A 19,800-nucleotide genomic window follows, 5' to 3' on the forward strand; every position below is an offset into this window, starting at 1 on the left:
CATACAGCCAAATGGACAGAAAAGCAACTCACAGAACTAACTCGTGCAGCCAGCTGTGAAACACAAACCCTGTGCCACACAGCTATAAACAAGAGAAAGAAACATAGTGCCCTGCTTAAAGGGTTTACAACCTCTGTGCAGGACATTTTCCGATGACATGAAATAAAACCGTGGCTTCTCAATCAACTTAAGCAGTTAGCATTTGGCTTTTACTTTTATGGCATTCCCTACATGGAAAGATGCAGTCTTTACGGCACAAATATCATGAACACAAAAGGTCACTCCCCCCATATCTGTCTCAAATGGTAAGCCTAGGCTATAATCTAATGGTGCAGTGTGAGCTAAGAAATACAACACGACTTTCTTGGGATTAGACACGTCAGAGACTGACAGCATTAGTGGCATCATCAAAGACCTCAGCACAGGCTAGAAACCTAGTTCTTCAGTCACATTTTCAAATGGCTCAGGTCTCGCAGGCACCACTTCTGCCTGCTCCCACTTACTGCTCTGCACATAATTGCAAAGATGATTTGCCACATGCATGTTTTGGCTTTGTACTGTGTGAATTAGGAACAGTTTGGAAAATGAGGCTTTTTGCTCTAGAGGCCACGCAATTTATTCTGTCAACATAATCTAAGAAAATATTACTGTAGTAATTATGTAAACAAGGAGAACTTATTTGTGACACTGTTACCCTAATGATTGCACCTGTTTCTGTGAAGAGCCATTTCCTCTTTTTCATTCTGTATGTTTCTTTAGAAAAAGCTGCATACACAAATGTAAATGGGAAAGTAACTTCCACAATAGACTCTGATGGATCACAGAGGTAAGAGGTGCAAACAGGAGGAGGGCTGCCCAACAACTCTGCTCAGGGAAAAGAAAGGCATACCTCAGACCAAGGCATGCTTTGAGAAGGGGTTCATTTCTAATTGAAAATGAAAGAAGAAAGCAGGAAAAGAAAAGCCATGGAAACTAGTATTGCTGCTAGACTGTATGAAAGCAGGTTAGTCTGGTTAAAGAGGGGTTTCGTTTTTGGGGTTGGATTGTTTTGGAGGTTTTGGGGTTTTTTTTTTTTTTTCTTTTTTGACAACAGAGGAAGGCCACATGCTTGCAGAAAGCAATTTCCAACCCACAAGCTTCACCTATTTCAGTGCAGAAGGGTAGAGGTTTATCTCTTTTCTCCACCTGAGTTAGGTCATACCTGGACAATTATTACTGGGTCAAACTTTTCATGACAGTGCAAATATTTTATCAAAAGTGTGTACAGGGTTACGCCAAAGCAAGCACTGTTCTACATAAAAGAACTGCAGTTACTGTTTCTATGTGCGAAAATATTTTAATGAAAAATAATACCGTTTGTTCTCTGCATCTTGCAAAATCGTGCCCAATATACCTAAAGCAAACAGACGATTTCCTTTCAGACTCTAACAGCAACAGGTAATTTTAGAACATTTTAATGGAATAACTTCTCTAATGACTTCTTTTCTAAAGCCTCATCTTCAATTCAAATGTTGAATCAAGACAAATGGTTTCCAGGTGTCCTTAAACACTAAGTAACGGGAAAAAACAGGTAGAACAGAGGAAGAATGTGTAGAGAGTAAAACAGCACTGTATGGGGTAGCTTCTCTACTGAACAGCATAGTAAGAACATCACAGAGTTAGCAGGCTTGGGACTTAATTAAACACACAGTAGAGCAACAAAAGCAATAGCCAAACAGACCTTTAATTAAAAAATACTTGCACCTGCCTATGTTTTTGGCATATCTATGTTAGAACAGGCCAGCTGATCTTTCTTGGCCTTAACTGGAAGGATAGAGAATATACCTTTCTGCATTAAATGAAAAACAATTATGTCTTAAGCATGGACTAAAGATGAGCAGTATAAAATCTGGTTCCACTTGGCTTCCTAACAGTGTGTTCCCTAGTGTCCTAGAAAACTGTAATTCTTCAGCAGAGACTATGATATGTATTACTTTGCTGCTATTAAATAAATCTATTAGGATAAGGCATAAAAACATTCTCTCCTTGCAGATAACACTATTCTATCTGACTGTTGAATGGTCAAAAGTGCTGAACAAGAGGTAGAAGAAAGATTTTAAAGGTTCTATTCTTTAGAAAAAAATATTGCTGGCATATTGCGAGACGTATTTTGAAACAGCAGTTCATTCTCAAAGCATGTAGCGCTAGGGAAAAAAGCACAGCATTTCACTTAAGCAAGGGTTTCTCTCTAAATTCCACGATTGAAGTTAAATATTAGTAATAAAAGTTGAGTGAGGACAAAGGCTGCCCTCAATTGTTTTCTGCTCTTAGTTGTAGATTGTATGCACTGTCAGAATTTTTTAACAAAACTTTGTCCAATGACTACAACTGGTCTCTATGACCCAGAGTAAAATCCAGCTCAGTGTTTAAAATCTATGCTGTTTTCACAATGCCAAGCAGATTTCTAACCATCCAATGTTTTAGAAGCTCTGTAGAGACTGCAATAACAAAAATGGGAATATTTGTAGAAGAATCTGCTTCCCCAGGTTGGAAAAAGTCTGTATAGTAAGAGTAGACAGTAAGCTTTCCCTGCCTCAGATTCTTCTTTCAGATAAAAGCAGACATGGAGCTAGTGAAGGTAGTTCTCCCTCTAATGTGAAATCTTTGCAGACATTTGAGGCAGTGACAAGAAGTTTCCCAGAAAGATTAAGGATAAACCAGGAATTTGACTTATGTTTTTCAGAAGTAAACTTGATTTGGGGAGAGAGAGTTTTTCACCCTTTCACCTTTAAAGATAGGACTCAGAAGAAAACAAAAGTTACTTCTAGAAATAATGTGGAGAAAGGAGGAAAAAGCAAGATACCCAGAAGTATGGGATTAATATTTTCCCTGAGGTCATATCTGGGAAAAAAAGTACAATCTTTATCTTGGAGACTGGAGATTTCAGCCCTTCCAAGTGTAGCTCTTTTTGCTCACCCTTTTATCTTTGATTCCCTATAGAATCTTCCTCTACTTACTGAAAGGATCGTTCATCTGTTCAAGTATGGAGCCCTTTCCTACACATTTTCTTCTTTATGCTTAGGGTTTGAGTTCAAGTTTCACACTGTCAACTTTTGGGCATTTAGTACATTTAAATTTCTAAACTCTTCGGTCTGGCTTCCTTTAATAACCTTGGTGTCCTCAGTTTCTGAAAACCTGCCCTCAAAATTGAAAATTGTAATAACGTGGTTTTGCTTATTCTTGATATAATTTGGCTATTTGTAGACAGTAGAAGTCTAGTCTCTGTGCCTAGACCTTCTTTGAAATCCCCTCCATTTTCAAAGTCACTACTAAAATAGCAGAAACAGGTGGCTGATTCTGTGTTTCTTTCTTGAAGATAGGGGTAAGGAAATAGATGGTCCTTGTCACAGTGAGCAGCATTTGTTCTCCAGTTCCATAAAAACACAAATCTCATTTATTAGGTAGAAAATAACCTAATTAGGTAGAAATAAATAGAAATAAAATTTCTACCTAATTAGGTAGAAATAACCTAATAATCTAAAGTGGATCCAGTGTTTTGAATTGAAATCAAACTTTTGATGTTATTATTATAGGAAACCCTTTAGGCGTGATATACTTACAGTTGCAGCAACAGAAAAGTGATGATTTGTAAGAAATAAAGTGCCAGATCACACATTTCAGAGCTAACCTCAGTAATTTCTGCTATGATCTGGCAACCATTCATCTGCAAATAAGAAAGGAAGAGAACAAACGGGGTAAATTTGTCATCAGACAGCTATGAAAAGCCACCAGTAATGGAAAGATGATGGCAACTTTGGGATGTGCCAAGGAAATTTCTGGTAGGGACAGAGCAGGGCAAATGAATGCCTTCAAAATAAATTATTGTTGAGACTATGGACCCAGGAAGTATCTCATCATGTCATCATTAGGATTTTGAAACAGCCAAGGCTGCTCATCCCATTCATCCCATTCACAATGGTTAGTGGAAGTCATCTATTAAATCTTGCAAGCAAGTAGGTGGCAATTCTGTCTTGACAGAAATGCTGGATAACCCATGTGAACTATAGCATTGCACTGAGTCTTCTTCCTGCTCTAAAAACATTGTGGCTACCAACTGAAGCATAGGCTGGTGGATGTGAAAGCCTGAGAAAAGACTTACAAACACCTGTCAAGATGATCAGCCAAGATGAGAACTTCAGGCTCAGGGTGAAAGGGATCAGTTTAATAGATGCCCCTGTCTCTTTTGCCAGAATTAGCATCTGTAGGAAGCAACCACGGGTTATTTTCAGAACCCATCAGAGCTTGAACAACAACATCAACTTCAGCCTCATAAGGTTAAGTCTTTGAGGCTGTTGTTGATGCCTCAAAACACAGATCTCATCTGTGACTACATATTTTAATCATCAAAGGTTACCCAGAAGAAGACAATGCATGTTCTTTCAAAGCTTCTACCATTTTATTTTGTTTTGCTTTAGAACATACTAAACATATTCAATTACTTTCCTTGATTAACCACAGAATGAGTCTCTTGTCCTTAACAGTGTCAGAACTCAGGAGGCTGAGGACAATGGGAAAGTTCAAAGGACAGTTTGTGCTTTGAGGGTCCCAGAGCACAGTGCTCACTTGCTCTGAGTGGTACTTGCTCCATCAAGTAGTTTCCTGGGTCAGCAGGACTGATCACATGCATACTCGTCATGAAAACTAGTTGCACAATTGGGATCAGAGAGTTAATAAGAAAAAAGGGGAGCAATTTGTGGGGGTTCTGTTCTATAATTCCATTTCACCAAGAATATGTCCCCTGCAAATACAAAATTTGATAGCAGGCTTCATTTCACACACTACTTTCTTTTAGCACGTAAAACAAATGTTTATTGTACTAAATACAACATGTTTGACTAAGTGTAAAACACAGGAACCAACATGTTGGTTTCAATTTGTTCTGCATATCACTGGAGGGTCTAATCCTTTCACAACTCTATCTAGCCACCATCACTTTCTCATTAATCATTATGTTTCAATGGGGAACGCTGAAGGGTGTTTTCACAGATTATAATGAAGTGAGAGGCTAACGTCATGGTCTGTTTATCTTCATACTTAACATAGTCTAATTATTTTGGTTTTTTTTTTTTCATTCAGCTAGGGCTTGCACCTTGACTTTTGTAAACATAGGCAGTTCTGTTTTCATTGTTGAGGATGTTGACTTAACAGAGTATAAAATAGGAATCTGGGTACGTGAGAGCACCACATTTAAAGTCCAACTTTCATTTCTCCTGCTTGTATTCACTGGACCAATTATTTGACGGACTACTTGAAGTAAAATATTTGGACACATAAACTAAATGCTAGACTTCAGGCTGCTATAATGAGTGAAAACTTTTCTGAAAACAATGAAGGAAATCTAAACATCTGTGCAGCAGGAGGAGAAGAAGGAAAACTCGTTCACAGGATTCCACCCCAAATTCCCAGCTCGCTCATACATGCTAAAAAGGGTCTTTCTGTGGCTGCAGATGAATCAAGATTTCCAGAAAAACCACCCCTATCTTACATAGCCTTAATTGCAAAGGCAATTCTTTCTTCCCCTACAAACAAATTGAATTTAGCTGCTATCTACAAATATATTGAAGATAACTTTCCTTTCTACAGGAACAAAGGTCGAGGCTGGAGGAACAGTGTAAGGCACAACCTTTCACTAAATGACTGTTTCATCAAGGTGGGAAGATGTGAGGATGGCAAAGGAAACTACTGGAGTATTCACCCATCAAACTTAAATGACTTTGTTCATGGAGACTTCAGGCAACATCGAAGGTCACGAAAGCGAGGGCGTTTAAAGGAGCTAGAGCATTGCCTTGCTGTGAATTATTTCATGCCATGGGGACACTATCCTTCCTATCCAGCACCACATTGGCTTTATCAAACATATTATTTTCTGGATCCTATGTGGAAAATGCTGGATGCTGACAGACTGCAGTTTGTGCATGAATATCAAAAATGGAATGTAAACAGTGATTTAATCATGGGGAAGTTTTCACTTCCACTACAGACTGAAAAACCACACGGCATTTCTGTGGACTGGTTTTATGGATCTCCTGCTACCTCACTTATGCAGCAGAACATTTTCCTAAATATTCAACAGGGCTTCCCTAATTCCCTTTTCTTCTCCACTCAGAAGCAGCAACAAAGTGAAGCATTCAGACACATCTGTAAGTACTAGAAAGTATTTGAAGAGCAGTAAGTTTGCAGGCAGCCTAGTCTGTCAAGATACAATGTATTGATATATACTGTACAATTCTGAACGCTTGTATATGTTTAAAGACAGCAAAAAGGCATACTTTTTTAAGCAAGCCAGTGATTATCAATGAGTATATTAGCTTTGAAATTATAGCAATTAATACTGTTTTTAAATTTCTACTAGTCAACGGCCTGCACAGATTATTCTGTAGAAGAGTAAATCCATCAGCACTAACCAATAAAATTATTTTTAAAATTGTCCTGTATGAATCATATTACTGTACACTAATTCTCTGTTAGAGTCAAATTAATGCACATGTACGTATATTTATAACTGTATATTCAAACATGTACACCCATGTATTATACCTAGTAGAAAGCATTAATTTTTCTTTTGTCAGTTATGAATGTCTTTGAAATGTTATTTGTCACCTCCCTCACTGCTGTAAATACTATGTGAGTTATTCTTCTACTCATTTAATTGTATATGTTGGTTAGGACTCACTTGACACTATTAATTCTGATGTATTGATCAAAAAATCACTGTACATTTATGTATCTTTAGCAGTTCAGTGGAAACTGCTTTTGTTTGAATAAATGTTCAGATGAATAAATATTCCAAGTGAAATAGGATTGCAGTATTATTTTTACTATGCTTTTGAGTTCAAATCTGATTCTTAAATGCATGATCACATACTAATAAAACTACTTAAATGATTAGTTAATGACAGCATGACTAATTACAATTTTATCCATTTAAGAAATTTTCAGTTTTCAGATAACTTCACTTATGCAAAATTTCTTGAGCTTATATCTACACTTTCAGTTTACATAGCAATATGTATGTACATGGTTGCTTACATAGCCATCGAGTATATTGTGATAAAAAGTACTCACTTAAACATGCTTCTTAGATGTGTGTTTCTATCCAGCAAGCCCATTGTATCAGAAAATTTAATCAGAAATGTGTAGCAAGACCACAGTGAAAACACACAGCTTTTGCTAAGTTATTAACTTTCAGAAAAACCTGCTTTGAAATACTTGCTCACTTAAAATACAGATTTGAGCAATAAAGCCCCAACGGCCCTGCTGTGCCTTAGTCATGAAGAGCCCTAGTGTGTGGACAAAACCTGAGACTTGGACAAAGATGGGGAAGATAGGGTTCAGAGTTGGCCAGATGGCAAGACTGAGCTGAGGAAATGACGGAGATTAATGGAGCTGGGACAAGGAGCCCAGACGTGCTAAGCAATGAGCTATGAGAAGTTTGAGGAACACAAACTGTGAATGCCAGGCAATTACAATCAGATGAGAATGAAAGCTAGAAATAAGAAGAGTCTGGGCAGGTTTGAGGAGTAGCAGGTGGGAAAAGTCTTTGCCTGCTACAGTTTATGTACTGGAATACAGTTCCTTAGCTGTCAGTAAATTACTTTAAAATTACACAAAACAACAACTCCCTCCTGTTTGTTCTCACTGGCTCCATTAGCTTACTTGGCAGAAGCTTGTGAAGTGCACCTGAGGATATTCCTAGAAGGACACAATGCTATTTGACTTCATCTTCCCTGCAAAAAATCCAAAGAGGGGAGTAAGTTTGTAACACAGCACTTTTGTGGCTTATCACCTAACAGGACATCCTTTAAGTCGGGAGTAACCATTTCAGTTTGTTCTGGAAAAAGAACTGCATTTTACCAGGTTAATGATGGTGGAAACATGGTATGTACTAAACCATACACATGCTTCCAGATCTTCGTACAAGTTTCCTGTGGGAATGCGATAAGAGCAACTCACACACAGGAGAAGACATTCTTCTTCTCAGATTTTATTTGAAGACCACTTCGAAATAGCTCTCATACCACTAGTGGTACACATACCATAGCCTGAGAACTCCCATCTTAGATATTTCCAGTTTGATCACATAGCTGTCAGTATGCTTTTTTATGGGTTTTTTTTTTTCCAATGTCTTTTAACTTTTTGTTTGTTTGTATAGCACCTGAATGCTGCAGTGGAGGAGGATTCTTTTTATGTAATGAGCAACAGTTTATTTTGTCTTCATCATTCAGTGGGTATCTATCTGTAGCTTTCTTACTGTGCACAGTTCAAACACTGTTCTGAAGACAAAATTACCCAATCCCTATTTTATTATAATAGTTCAAATCCATAATATAATTTACTTTCAAAATAACCTGAAAGATGAGGAACATCTTGAAACATAGGCATAGAAGACTGAGGTCAAATGTACATGCTTACTTTGGACATCGCATTTGGGAAATCATTGTGTGGCATTTTATGTGCTCAGAGCCCAGCTCCCACTGCCCTGGCTTTCAGCTCTGAATGTTCAGAACATTTCTAGTGATCTCTAGCAACAAGGAAACCAGTGACCACCTGTGAAAAGTTTTATTTTGATAACTTGTCCAGAAATACTGCAGCAGATAAAAGAGAACAATCCATCTCTTCAAGGCAAACTGCAGCTGCCATAATATAGACAAACTTTTTTCTGCTGGTAATCCCTGAGTTTGCTAAATATCTTCCAACTTCTGCAACAAAACCTGCTTCATGTAATTAGAATAATTTAATGAAGCATTTCTTCATTACACAATTCTAATTAATCTACAAAACACCCCTACTTTGGATATTAAATGTGGCAAGAGAAAAATAGACTTTTTCATATAATTAACAGAAATATTGTAATGTCTTCAACTGAGGTAAGGGCCAAGTTAGGAATGCACTATTTAGACAAGATGCCATTTTTTTTCCCTAGCTTCTGAAAGCTTGACATTGCAATCTTAATGTTTTTCATCGCAGCTGAAGGGGTAGGGTTAGTATGTCATTTTGTGATGAAAATGTCAAAGTACTAATTTGCAAACAAGTTGAAGTAAAAATTTAAAAGGAATAAGAAACTAATCAAGTTGTATATTTTACCTGAATTCCAAACCCCCAAATCCACTTGGCATATGAAAATAAATAATTTTCTGATCTTGAAATATCATCCTACAATTAGAGAGGACATTAAATTTCTGATACAGGAAATTACCATTTAATGAGAAGACAGAAAGGTTCTTGAAAATTCAGTGGATGAATTACATGCTTGTACAGGAATGTCTGAGGCGATACATGTGGTGCAAGGGACTCCTTTAGAAGTAAAAACAGCAGTTACAAATGCTGAATTACAGAACATTTGACAGGAACACAATATCCAAAAACTGCATGTTGACAACTCCAGCATTTTCCAGCTGAAATGCATTACTGGGGTTGATAAAAATGTCAGGCAGTCAGAATCCCAGCATTTTGACCATTGTCACCTCTGTTCTGCCCATAAGTTAGACAGAGGTCATCATTTTAGAGCAGATCTACTTTTGGAGTACACAGATGAAATGCCAGCATATGACATAAAGCTGGAACGGAGGTCATGTATGCTCTCATAAATAAATACTGCCAATTGCTCTCCTTTTTGCACTAAAGAAAATTACTTCTGCATAATGAAATTATGTTTGAACCATACATTTGCTAACACTTTCAATAAACTGTGTCTTAATGATAAGCAGTAAGAGAACTAGGCCTGAACATAAGAACCTTTTATTAAGGTTATTACATTTTACAGGTAATAATTTTAAACCAGATAATAGCATTGCCTTTGCAGTTGACCTTCACCAGTTTATACAAATATTTCTTCTAAAAGTGCAATAAAATGTCTCAGCCTATAAAGCCCAGAAAGTTAGTATACAGTTTAATTTCTGATACATTCGCTTCCCAGCACAACTGCTGACTCTGAGACTTGCCTTCTTTCATATTGAATATAATCACTGCCCAGGAGCACAAATAAAAGCTTTGTAGAAAAAGAAGCCTCCAAGCTGTATAGCCACTCAAACTTATGCACACTCATTTATGCCCACCCAACAGTTATCCATTTCTTGTACTCCCTGAAACAGGTCATGGAAGACAGCTCTTCCCTTTGGAGTCAGCAGAGCACAAACACCTCTTCCACTCTGGTGGAGCTTGTGTACAGGGTTGCATGAGGATAAGTCAGGTTTGGCCTGTAGTGACACCATGAGGGAAAAAAAGAAAAAAATGGAACATTCACAGCCTCTGACACTTGTTCTGGTGTCACCAGAAATGAGATTATGAAAATGAAAGTGCCCCAATCATACAGGAACAATACAGCATCACTGTATGACACAGCAATGGCTGACTGATCTACATGTGCCTTCCTGTACCTAAAGCTCTGAATTCCTCTGAAGTGTAATTTTAACCAGGACTTTCTCAGGTTTGTATTACCTGGCCTGTGCATGTTAAAACAATTAAACATTTGTAACATCTTTAATCTATATTATATGCCAAATAGTGATAATAACTTGCAAATCTGTTAGTAAGGTGTAGTGTTGTGTCAAATGGATCACGTGAATCTGGGTCAAAAATCACAATTTTTGTACTAGAAACCAAGTTTGGAATCTTTTTAGAAAACACAGATTTCTGATCAGGTGCATCCAAGCACCTGAGAAATGCCCTGGAAGGACCACTTCAAATAGCCGAAAGCCACCATGGCACATCGTGTGCTACCTTGTCTCAATGTTGCTTTGGCATAGAGGATGTTGCTGAAAGCTGGAGGTCAGATCTTCTGTGATTTTTGCAAATCTATGCATCTATGTTTACACTATGTTTAGGTAGGAAGTTGGATATGAACCCTAACAATTCTATGATTCTGTGAAGTTCATGAATCATTCCTCTGCACCTTACCTGTTCCCAGTACAACTCAGGACCTGGGCAGCTTCGTTAACTATTTCATCCTCTCTTCCTCCTTCTCCAGTGTTTACTCTGCCCTTCTGTGTCTGCATCCACTTTGCTGACTTCCAGTTCCAAACTGAATTTCCCACTTCAGGTTTCCTGTCACCCAATACTGTCAAAGCAGAACCCAGCATCCCAATATCCTAGTTCATCAGAGACAAACAAAGTTTATGTCAACACACAGGAATTAGACTTGAACAATTACTCTAAGAACAATGTAGAAAGATTATATAGAGCCTGATTCTGATTTTACCAACAACCATGGAAACAAGAACTAGTTTAATTAGCAGCACAGAGCATAAGGTTAGTAAAACTCATGCTTGTGGACTTTATTTCAACCATAAGACCATACTGTACTAATTTTCCTGTGCCCTGACAGATTTCTCAGCACAATGTGTAGCAAACTTGAGTCAACCTGATAGCTCAGCAAGCAAAGTCTCAGTTAAAGCACCTGCTCCTGGGAAGTTCTTGTCTCCAGACAGAGCTGTCAGCTATTCAAAAACCCTCTGGAGCTTTCAACACTTAGCATTTTTATTTAACTGGTTTAACATTCGTTTAGTACTTTCAGCACACAGAGCTTACCTATTTGTGTCCTTTGAAGACAGTGCATGGTTTACACTATAGACTTGTGACATGTTAGTACATCTAAGAACAAGAAAAAACAAGGCAAAGAGCCAGCCCTGCTGTATTTTTAAATGGCTGCTTCTGTCCAAGTGGAGTAGAAAAATAATGGGGGAATCCTCTGCACCAGAAAAAAACATCAGATAAATCTGAACTTGTAGTGAAAAACAGCCTGAGAAAAACAGCCTGAGAATAGGCTTCTATTAGATAATATAGTTTTGTTTTGGAGAAGGAGACATTTGCCTTCTGAAGCAGTGAGTTGCAACAGAAAAGCTCCCCCACTTTCATTAGTAAGAAAAAAGACATTAATCTGCCTGCTGAAAAAATATTTTCATGTTTCCATGCTGTCCAATTGGGTGTAAGAGAAAGCTTTAGTAAGTATATGATACTTAACAAAGCCAGAATTGGGGGAGGGAGGGGAAGGAAAGTTCTATGTATAAGTCAGTATACACATGATTTTCTAACTTGCAAGAGGGAAGGGAATAGAGAGCCACCTAACTTGTAACAGAAGCTGAAGCTCTTGAATGTCATGCAGGACTATGAAACTGAAGAGTCCTGACCCCTCAGTGCTCTCCCCCATGCTGGCCTTCCCTATGAAAGCCAAGCTCTCCATGCCCAGGAGAGCCCAGTTCCTCTTCCAAACAGCTACACACCAGAATTCTGGGCATGAGAAGCAGCGATGTAAATGTAAGTGAATATCATCCTGAATAAACTGATTTAACATGTAATTAAAGCATTTTGCTGTTGTAGAATACAATTCTACTGCAAGTCTAAAAGGAAATAATTAGTGTTACAGCATTCTACTCCAAGCAATTCAAATGCTCCACTCCACAATGCATCCATTGGTGATGTTGACAGATACATATATATTTCTGTCATATAAACAGATTAGACTTAAATGTATGTGCTCAGACCTGATTTTTAATAATAAAATATGCAATTCAATTTTTAAAATAACCATATTAAAAATCAAAGTACATATCTAGAATACTGTACTGTTTAAAAAAACAATAATTATAAAAATATCAGATACCAATTAAAAAGTCAGTATCTCTATAGCCTGGGATATACAGCTCCAATATAGCAGAAATTTTTACTATCCTTCTTTGCTCCTCTTCCATAAAAATTCTGAAGTTGTGGATCACAATCCAGTTTGTTCAAGGGTTTCAGAATTATTTAGTCATTCTAATATACAAACAACATGCTCGGTTCCTGCTGTGCTAGTTATACGTGTAAATACTAAGGACAATACAATTATCTAAATAAGCAAATTAAGCAGCCATTAAATGCAACTGAAACAGCATATATTCCACTCTTCCCAACCTACCTATGGATTACACAAATTAATTTTATTTCTAACTTTCAACTTTCTATTAGTACTTTCATGGCTATCATTATTTGTAGAGCCAGTAGGTAAAATCACTGAAATAAAAAGAAGTTGTAAAGGAAAACCATTGTAATCAGGGGTTGTTCTGAATCTGGAGGCTGTAGGAGTTTGAGAGAAGCCTGCAGACACTCTGAAATGGATTTTGTCTGATAATAGCTTCTAAGAAAGGTTATGAAAGCATTCTTACAGAAAACAGACATAAGCTGAACTGCACAATCCAGATGAGTTTATAGTGTTGAGAAAGCTACATTGCACATGAACTGTTCATATATTTTCTGTATAAGGCACACTGTAAACAGCTCAGCAGTAAGTTACTGAAATTGTTTATCTAATACAGCAATGTTCAGAAACATTTGCAGAATCTGGGTCTGTCTGGGTGTACATGTGTGCATATTTATGAATTTTTTAAATCTCATCCTTAAATGCTTTATAATTTTGCAACAAGTTGAACAACTTTATATGAGAAGAACAGCTGGTATAAAAAGCAAATCAATGATGCTCCAGTATAAATAGCTAGTATGTTTGCTGCCTTCAATGCTCCTCATATTAATGAAAGAGAAGCTAGACATGTGGAGAAAATTATCCCATTATAATAGTAGCACCGTCTTAAAGATGAGATTAAAAACTGTAATTCTGTTTAATCCCTGTAGCCTGTGACACAATCAAAGAAAAAAGGTAATGAGAATACAACTCACAAAGAAGAAGTAAAAATAATGTCACAAAGAATGCTCCATCAGTTAAAACCTCTAGATGTACATCTGATTTCTGCAGACGAAGAAATCATTGTATAAAACATCAAGCACTGGCTTCGCAGAACAATTCTGAAATGCAAAGCAACAAATTAAACAGCACACAGCAAGAGTCAGAATCAATCAGGACAAAATTTATGTCATGCTTGAAAGCCTTACTAGAATTCATACAGCAATGCTTCAGTTAGTAGATCTTTTGTTAATTGAGATACAACAATACATACCAAAATTTAGTAAGAAATGGCAGATGTGCTACTAGCTGATAATTACTTTGCAAATCTGAATCAAATAATAGCTTTCTAACAATTAGAGTAATCATAGTAATTTTAAGGGTGGAGAGAACAAGGATGATATCAAGTTTGCGATATAAAAAACTGGAATTAATACTTGAATAATCTCCATCATTAATCAAGAAATAAATCCATCTTGCAAGTGGATTTCTTGAGAGCAGTTAATAACTGCCATCACACTTTCCTGAGCCTGCAATCCAAATATAGATAGAAGAATGACTGATATTAGTTGTCTGAAAGTGACAATTCCCTTCTGAATATCACCAGAACATGTGACCTGTATAATACGAAGTTTTGAAGTTAAATGATCTTATAAGGAAATAATTCAGCAGCCAGCTTGATGACTACTGTGCATCACAAGCCTAGAGACTTAGGTAAAACTGCTGTAGCTTAAAGCTGAAAATTTAGTGTTTATTTGGTGTGTATTTATTTAAATTAAAAAATAAAAATTTGGTTTCTACTAATTTCAAGACATTGAACTGCATCCCTTGTATCTCCAGATGATCTGAACCTCAGTTTAAAGGAAGATGCACCACTCAACAGGTCATGGGATATTTCTCAAGCATGCTGATCTTCACAGTGAAGCTGTTCCCCTCAGCACTGCAAAGCTACACAACATGCAATCAGTAAGAGCTGAACTAGATACTGTATGTTCCTACAGCCCAGCAGCAAGGGGCAGCTTCCTGCAAGGAGGGTAGTCTGAAATACAGTCTCTGCTGCAGCACAGGCTTCACTATTTACTCCAAATAAACAGCAGGTCAAGGGCTGTAGAAGAGATCTTCCTCTGCCTCTCAAACGAGTTTCATAAACATACAAACCTAGATTAGCACTTGGTTTTGTGCTTTCTCCAATTCTCTTTCCTCTTTGATTGTTTCAGACTATAGTCAAAATGGACCATATTCAAGACAATCTTCTGGTATTCTGGGGACTTGACTTGTGAATGTTTGAGATTGCCAGTAGCGCTGTAGCCTGTTAAGGAAAGAATCTAAGCAACAGAAAATTAAAAAACAAAACAAAGAACCAAACTTGATATTTCTTAGAAAACAAACTGTAATTCTATCTGTCAAATATATATTATGATTATTTTTTTTCTTAATAGCCTGATCCTTAACTCATGGAAGTCAGCTCTGATTTTTGTGCCAATGTGAATGACTGTGGAGGGCGGTAAAGAACAGGCCCAGTGTACTACAGTGAATACATTGGTTTACAGATTCAAAACATGTCCAAATACATTTTTTAAATCCACCACCAATGTGCAGTCTGACAAATTCCACAGAGGCCAATGACTGTAGCAAACATTTCAAGCAATTAACCAGGGGAAAAATATATGAATGTGACTAGAAGACATCTATTCATACAGAACAAGAACAGGGAAATGAAACTCAGCTACAAAAAAAAATGAGGTACTTGCTAAATCTTTAGAGGTAACAAAGTAATCTGTTTGCGAACAAAAGCACAGACAAGTTTCCAGGATCCAACATGCCAGGCCAAGCAATCGTTCCCCAAGAATGGCAGTTTGATGTACGCATGCAAAAAGCAACTGGAAGGGCTAATTTTTCTAACTGTACTTCAATAGAATACTCTCACTTGAGAGACCAAAGAAGAAATATGGCCTAACACGGCCAGTGGATGTTGCTGTGAATTTATGCTGTAATTTAAAGAGTACTTTACAAGGGACAAATACTAACAGAAGAAACAAAATTTTAATTCTACTTCAAAAGAGGACTTTGGTTTTTATAAGCTTTTTTTTCTGAAAACTATTAGAGCTACTCTGTAAAGCAAAACTACCTCTTTGTCTGCAGGATGGAAAACTTCTCTACAGTATCTTAACAAAATATCTGAGACTTGCCTACATTAGAGATTGAATATGCAAACCTATTGTAAACAAACAGTGTCCTGGATTTCACTGAAGGAGCCACCACACTGAGCCTGCAGCAGGGATGGGGAAACTTACTCAGAAGGGAGAGGACAGAAAATAGGATGAAGAGGAATAGGTTCTGACAGAAAGTCTGTCCATTCCTGAATTAGTGAGCTTACAAGTCATAGACTCCAGCTGCTTCTCAAGCTCCTTGTTCAGTCAGGAAGACAGGAGAAAAGAGGAGCAGCAGTGACCTGGCACGAGCAGGAGCTGAGCTACTGCGTTCTTACAAAGTTTCATCACTACTTTGGGTCCATTATGCCAACAGCGAGAGTCAGGAAACTGGGGACAGTGCTCAGAAAAAGAGCTGGCTCACAAAACAGTAATCTGCAGCTCTAAAGAAAAAAGCTGTATCTTCGATAACGTCACAGCTTGTCAGACCCGTGACCTTTAATTAAAGCATGTGCAATCATGCCCTTCAGTCCTCTTGGCGGAAGACTGAATTTTTATATTCAGTTTAAAATGAGATCTTTTCAGAGGCAGAAGGCTGTTCGGCAATGGGTGTGAATGGAGGGTCCTAGGTCAAGACTGATGAGGTCCTGTTTGAGTCTGGGTAAATCACTAGCATCCTCGTATCCAATGTTGTGCCTTCTTCATGGAGGCAAGAAACACAAGAATGACAGAAGAGGCTGAGACAGGAGACATAAACGTTTTGTGCATTGACCGTGTCTGAAACAACACACTGGCTGATGCTGGTAATCTATGTCAACAACAGTTTAGTTACCTGATAAAACGTGAGTCCTTAGTTTTCTCTGAGAACATCTTCGTATCCTTTGTTTCAGCAGAGCTCCCTATGACATTGCAGGGAAGACTTTGCTCTGCCATTTTCTTAGCAACTTCCTCCAAAACGTTTGCGTGACTCCCTCTGAACTCCATTAATTTCTTGTCTCTACTTTTACAAAGAAATTGAGAAGCTTCAAGATGCCCATGGAGCTCTCACTGGAAGCACAGATATAGATATGACATATATGTATGAGCCAGCACATAATGAGGTGCAACTTCTAGCCATCGTAACTAGTAGTAAAGATCGTTCAGGTAAATAGACCAGCTGATCAAGTCAGGACAAGAGTTTACAGTGAATACCAGCTTCATAAATCATCAGTACTAGCTAACTTGAAATCTCTGAAATGAAATGAAATGAAATCTCTGATGAATCCAGTGGAATAAAACCACCAGAGTAATCTGCCAGCTACATCACTGCAGTTTACTGCATGGGTGCAAGTCTGTTTAAGCAGATGTAATTCGCACTGCATGGGTGAACTATTCATGTAGATAACCTCCTCCTTTCCCCCAGACTTTTGGAGTGTCAGTGTTCCCATTCCTTCAAATCTTGGTGACTTGGTTATTCCTGCCAGCAAGGGTTATTACCATTGCAAATTGCAGTGGTGGTTTTTTTCAGTGACATACTGAGCTTTGGAAATAACTGAAATTCCCATGTCACTGCAAGTTCACCAAAGGGGTATGTACCAAGGTATGATTCTAACCAATAGATGAGAGGTACCGTGTCCCATTATCACCATGAAACCATGCAGACTCTGGATTTGGCTGGGGTTTTTTTCATATATTTACGTGAGTATTAGCTGGTCAAAAAGAAAGTGCTTATCAGTTTTACATTAAAGGCTATCACTGTTGTGAGAGAATTTGAGAAGAGCATTACCAACACCTTTACCAAAAGCTATGCATCTTCCTACAAAATATAATTTGTCCTAAACTGTTTTCCTGATGCTCCCATTTGTCAATGAGTTAAGTACATGCTGATTTCTACATATTTACCTCCCATTTCTGTCATTTGCATGTCTAATCTAAGTGCAATGCACTGTTAATTTACCCTGTAGTGTTCCCATGAATATAATTTGTATGCACATAAAAAATCAATGTAATATCTAGAGATGAAATCCAATGGAAACAGTTTACTGTGAAATCCAGTCTTCGTTCTCTCATTTTTCCACTTCACTGACTGTTGCTTTTTCTAAGTACTCCTAGAGCTCTCTTGCACAACTCTTCATTATGCTGCATTATTTCTTTATTTGGGAAATAAAACTAAAAAGTATTTTTATACAACCTAATTTCCCGTAATTGTTGGAATGTTAAGACAGTTTTTCAGGAGGGAAAATGCTAATCAATTTTATTTCAAAACCACATTGAAATTCCACATAAATTGGTGCCAGAGTGCAAATGCTACTCAACTGGGAATGGAGAGAGAAGGAAGGGAAATACACGCCAACTCTCACTTTAATACAAAGGATGTGAGATACATTTTATTTGAATCAAATGCTATTTGGCAACTTAAGCATCTGGAGCACATCTGATAACTTGGGTAAAACATATCGATTTGTCTATTGATTTTTCTAATATACCTTCTCTATGAGGAGCTAAAATTGAAAGTAGCAAGTGACTCAGCTAATGCCAACTCTAAGTAGTGTGGAGATGTTCAGATATGCAATATGGGTCATCACTGAATTCCAGAATATGGTGGATCCTTGCCTTCCAGGCAATACATGGCATTGGCATCTCTCTCTCAGCTTGCAGGGTTCAAATTTTTTTTCAATATTAATCTTCTTATGCATTTTTTCCAATGCTACAAGCAAGTGGCTTTGTTCATAAACTAGATGTACACATGGCTTGAGAAAATGATAGCCTTTACAATACTATACATTAACTGTAACCTTAGGATTGCGTGTATAGAGCCGTTTTCTTTAGTCCCCAAATCAATTCATATGTGAAAGTAACACACAGGAGCATACATAACACCTGTGGAATTTTGGTCAGCTTATTTTCAGAAATAACTCTGAAACTCTGCAGTGTTTGTCATTCTCTCTGGGTGGTTTTATATAAACAAAGGATAGCAAGTAATTCTCGTGCTCTTGCAAATACAAGAACTTCTGCCATTGCCTTCCACAGGACCAGAATTTCCTGGACACAAACAGAATTCACCACTGAACTCACAGTGAGTTTTACTTTGTGCTTTTGGATTTAGCCTTACAGTCTGTTTTCTTAAATTTAGATCACAGTCACAAAACACGGCTCAGAAACAAAGGATTTATTAAAAACAAAAAAAAAGGGGGGGGGGGGAAATAAAGAATCCAGGAAACACAGCCCTGAATTACACTGTTACACTTGTATTCTAAATATTTGCACACAGCAAATAACACTTGAAATACACTTTTGGCAGTAGGAACTCGGACTGTAAGTTTCAACTCTAAAGGGCCAAGAAAGGAGTTTGTAAAAAAAAGAGTAGTCAGGGCACCCACAGTCCTTTAACCAGCTGCCTGCAAGACTTTCTGCATGCCCTAATTGTGAACAGGTCGATACTGCTCCTCAGATGCTAACTGTCACAATGGAAGGGGAAAAGATGGGACAGACAGGTAAATGGCTGCACCATGAGAAACTTTTGCTACTCTTTGTATGAACACATCACAGAATTAGTGGTCTCTCTTCTTTCCCCAACAAGCATTACACTTACTCCTTATTTTTCTGGACTTTATTGACACATTAAATGGAGTGGTAAAAAAAGAGTCCAAATTACATCACCTTTAACACGTTCTCCAAATTAGGCTCAGGGCTTCTGAATGAAATACTGATGAGGTGGCACACACCTGATTCACTTCAAGACTTCCAATTCCTGAAGTCAAAATTTACCCTGAGATTTCTGCCAGGTTCTCTACTTTCATCACATTTTAGAAGTGATTCCTGACATCTGTCACAATGTTAAGAGAAACATTGCACCCAGAAAATCTAAAAGATACACCTGAGTTACACAGTCTGTAAAAAAATGAGAATATGCATTTTGCAAGAAGAAAAGTAAACAGGGAAAACACCTTCATTCTGCCACGCTCCAGGCATCGCAAACTG

The 19,800-nt window shown here is 37.7% G+C and overlaps 1 protein-coding gene across 1 annotated transcript; it reads left to right on the forward strand.

The window, feature by feature from the left end:
- Window positions 1-239: 239 nt before the first annotated feature.
- On the forward strand, window positions 240-16,983 carry LOC104408017 (the record flags this gene model as incomplete). The annotated part of the gene is made up of 5 exons (XM_010017452.1): window positions 240-305; window positions 2,508-2,550; window positions 5,505-6,179; window positions 7,034-7,096; window positions 16,852-16,983. Coding segments are annotated over exons 1-5 (979 nt in total), but the record flags the coding sequence as incomplete, so codon positions are not given.
- Window positions 16,984-19,800: the final 2,817 nt, after the last annotated feature.

This window comes from Nestor notabilis, unplaced genomic scaffold (genome assembly GCF_000696875.1).
Source record: "Nestor notabilis isolate BGI_N333 unplaced genomic scaffold, ASM69687v1 scaffold26336, whole genome shotgun sequence".
Taxonomy (NCBI): domain Eukaryota; kingdom Metazoa; phylum Chordata; class Aves; order Psittaciformes; family Psittacidae; genus Nestor; species Nestor notabilis.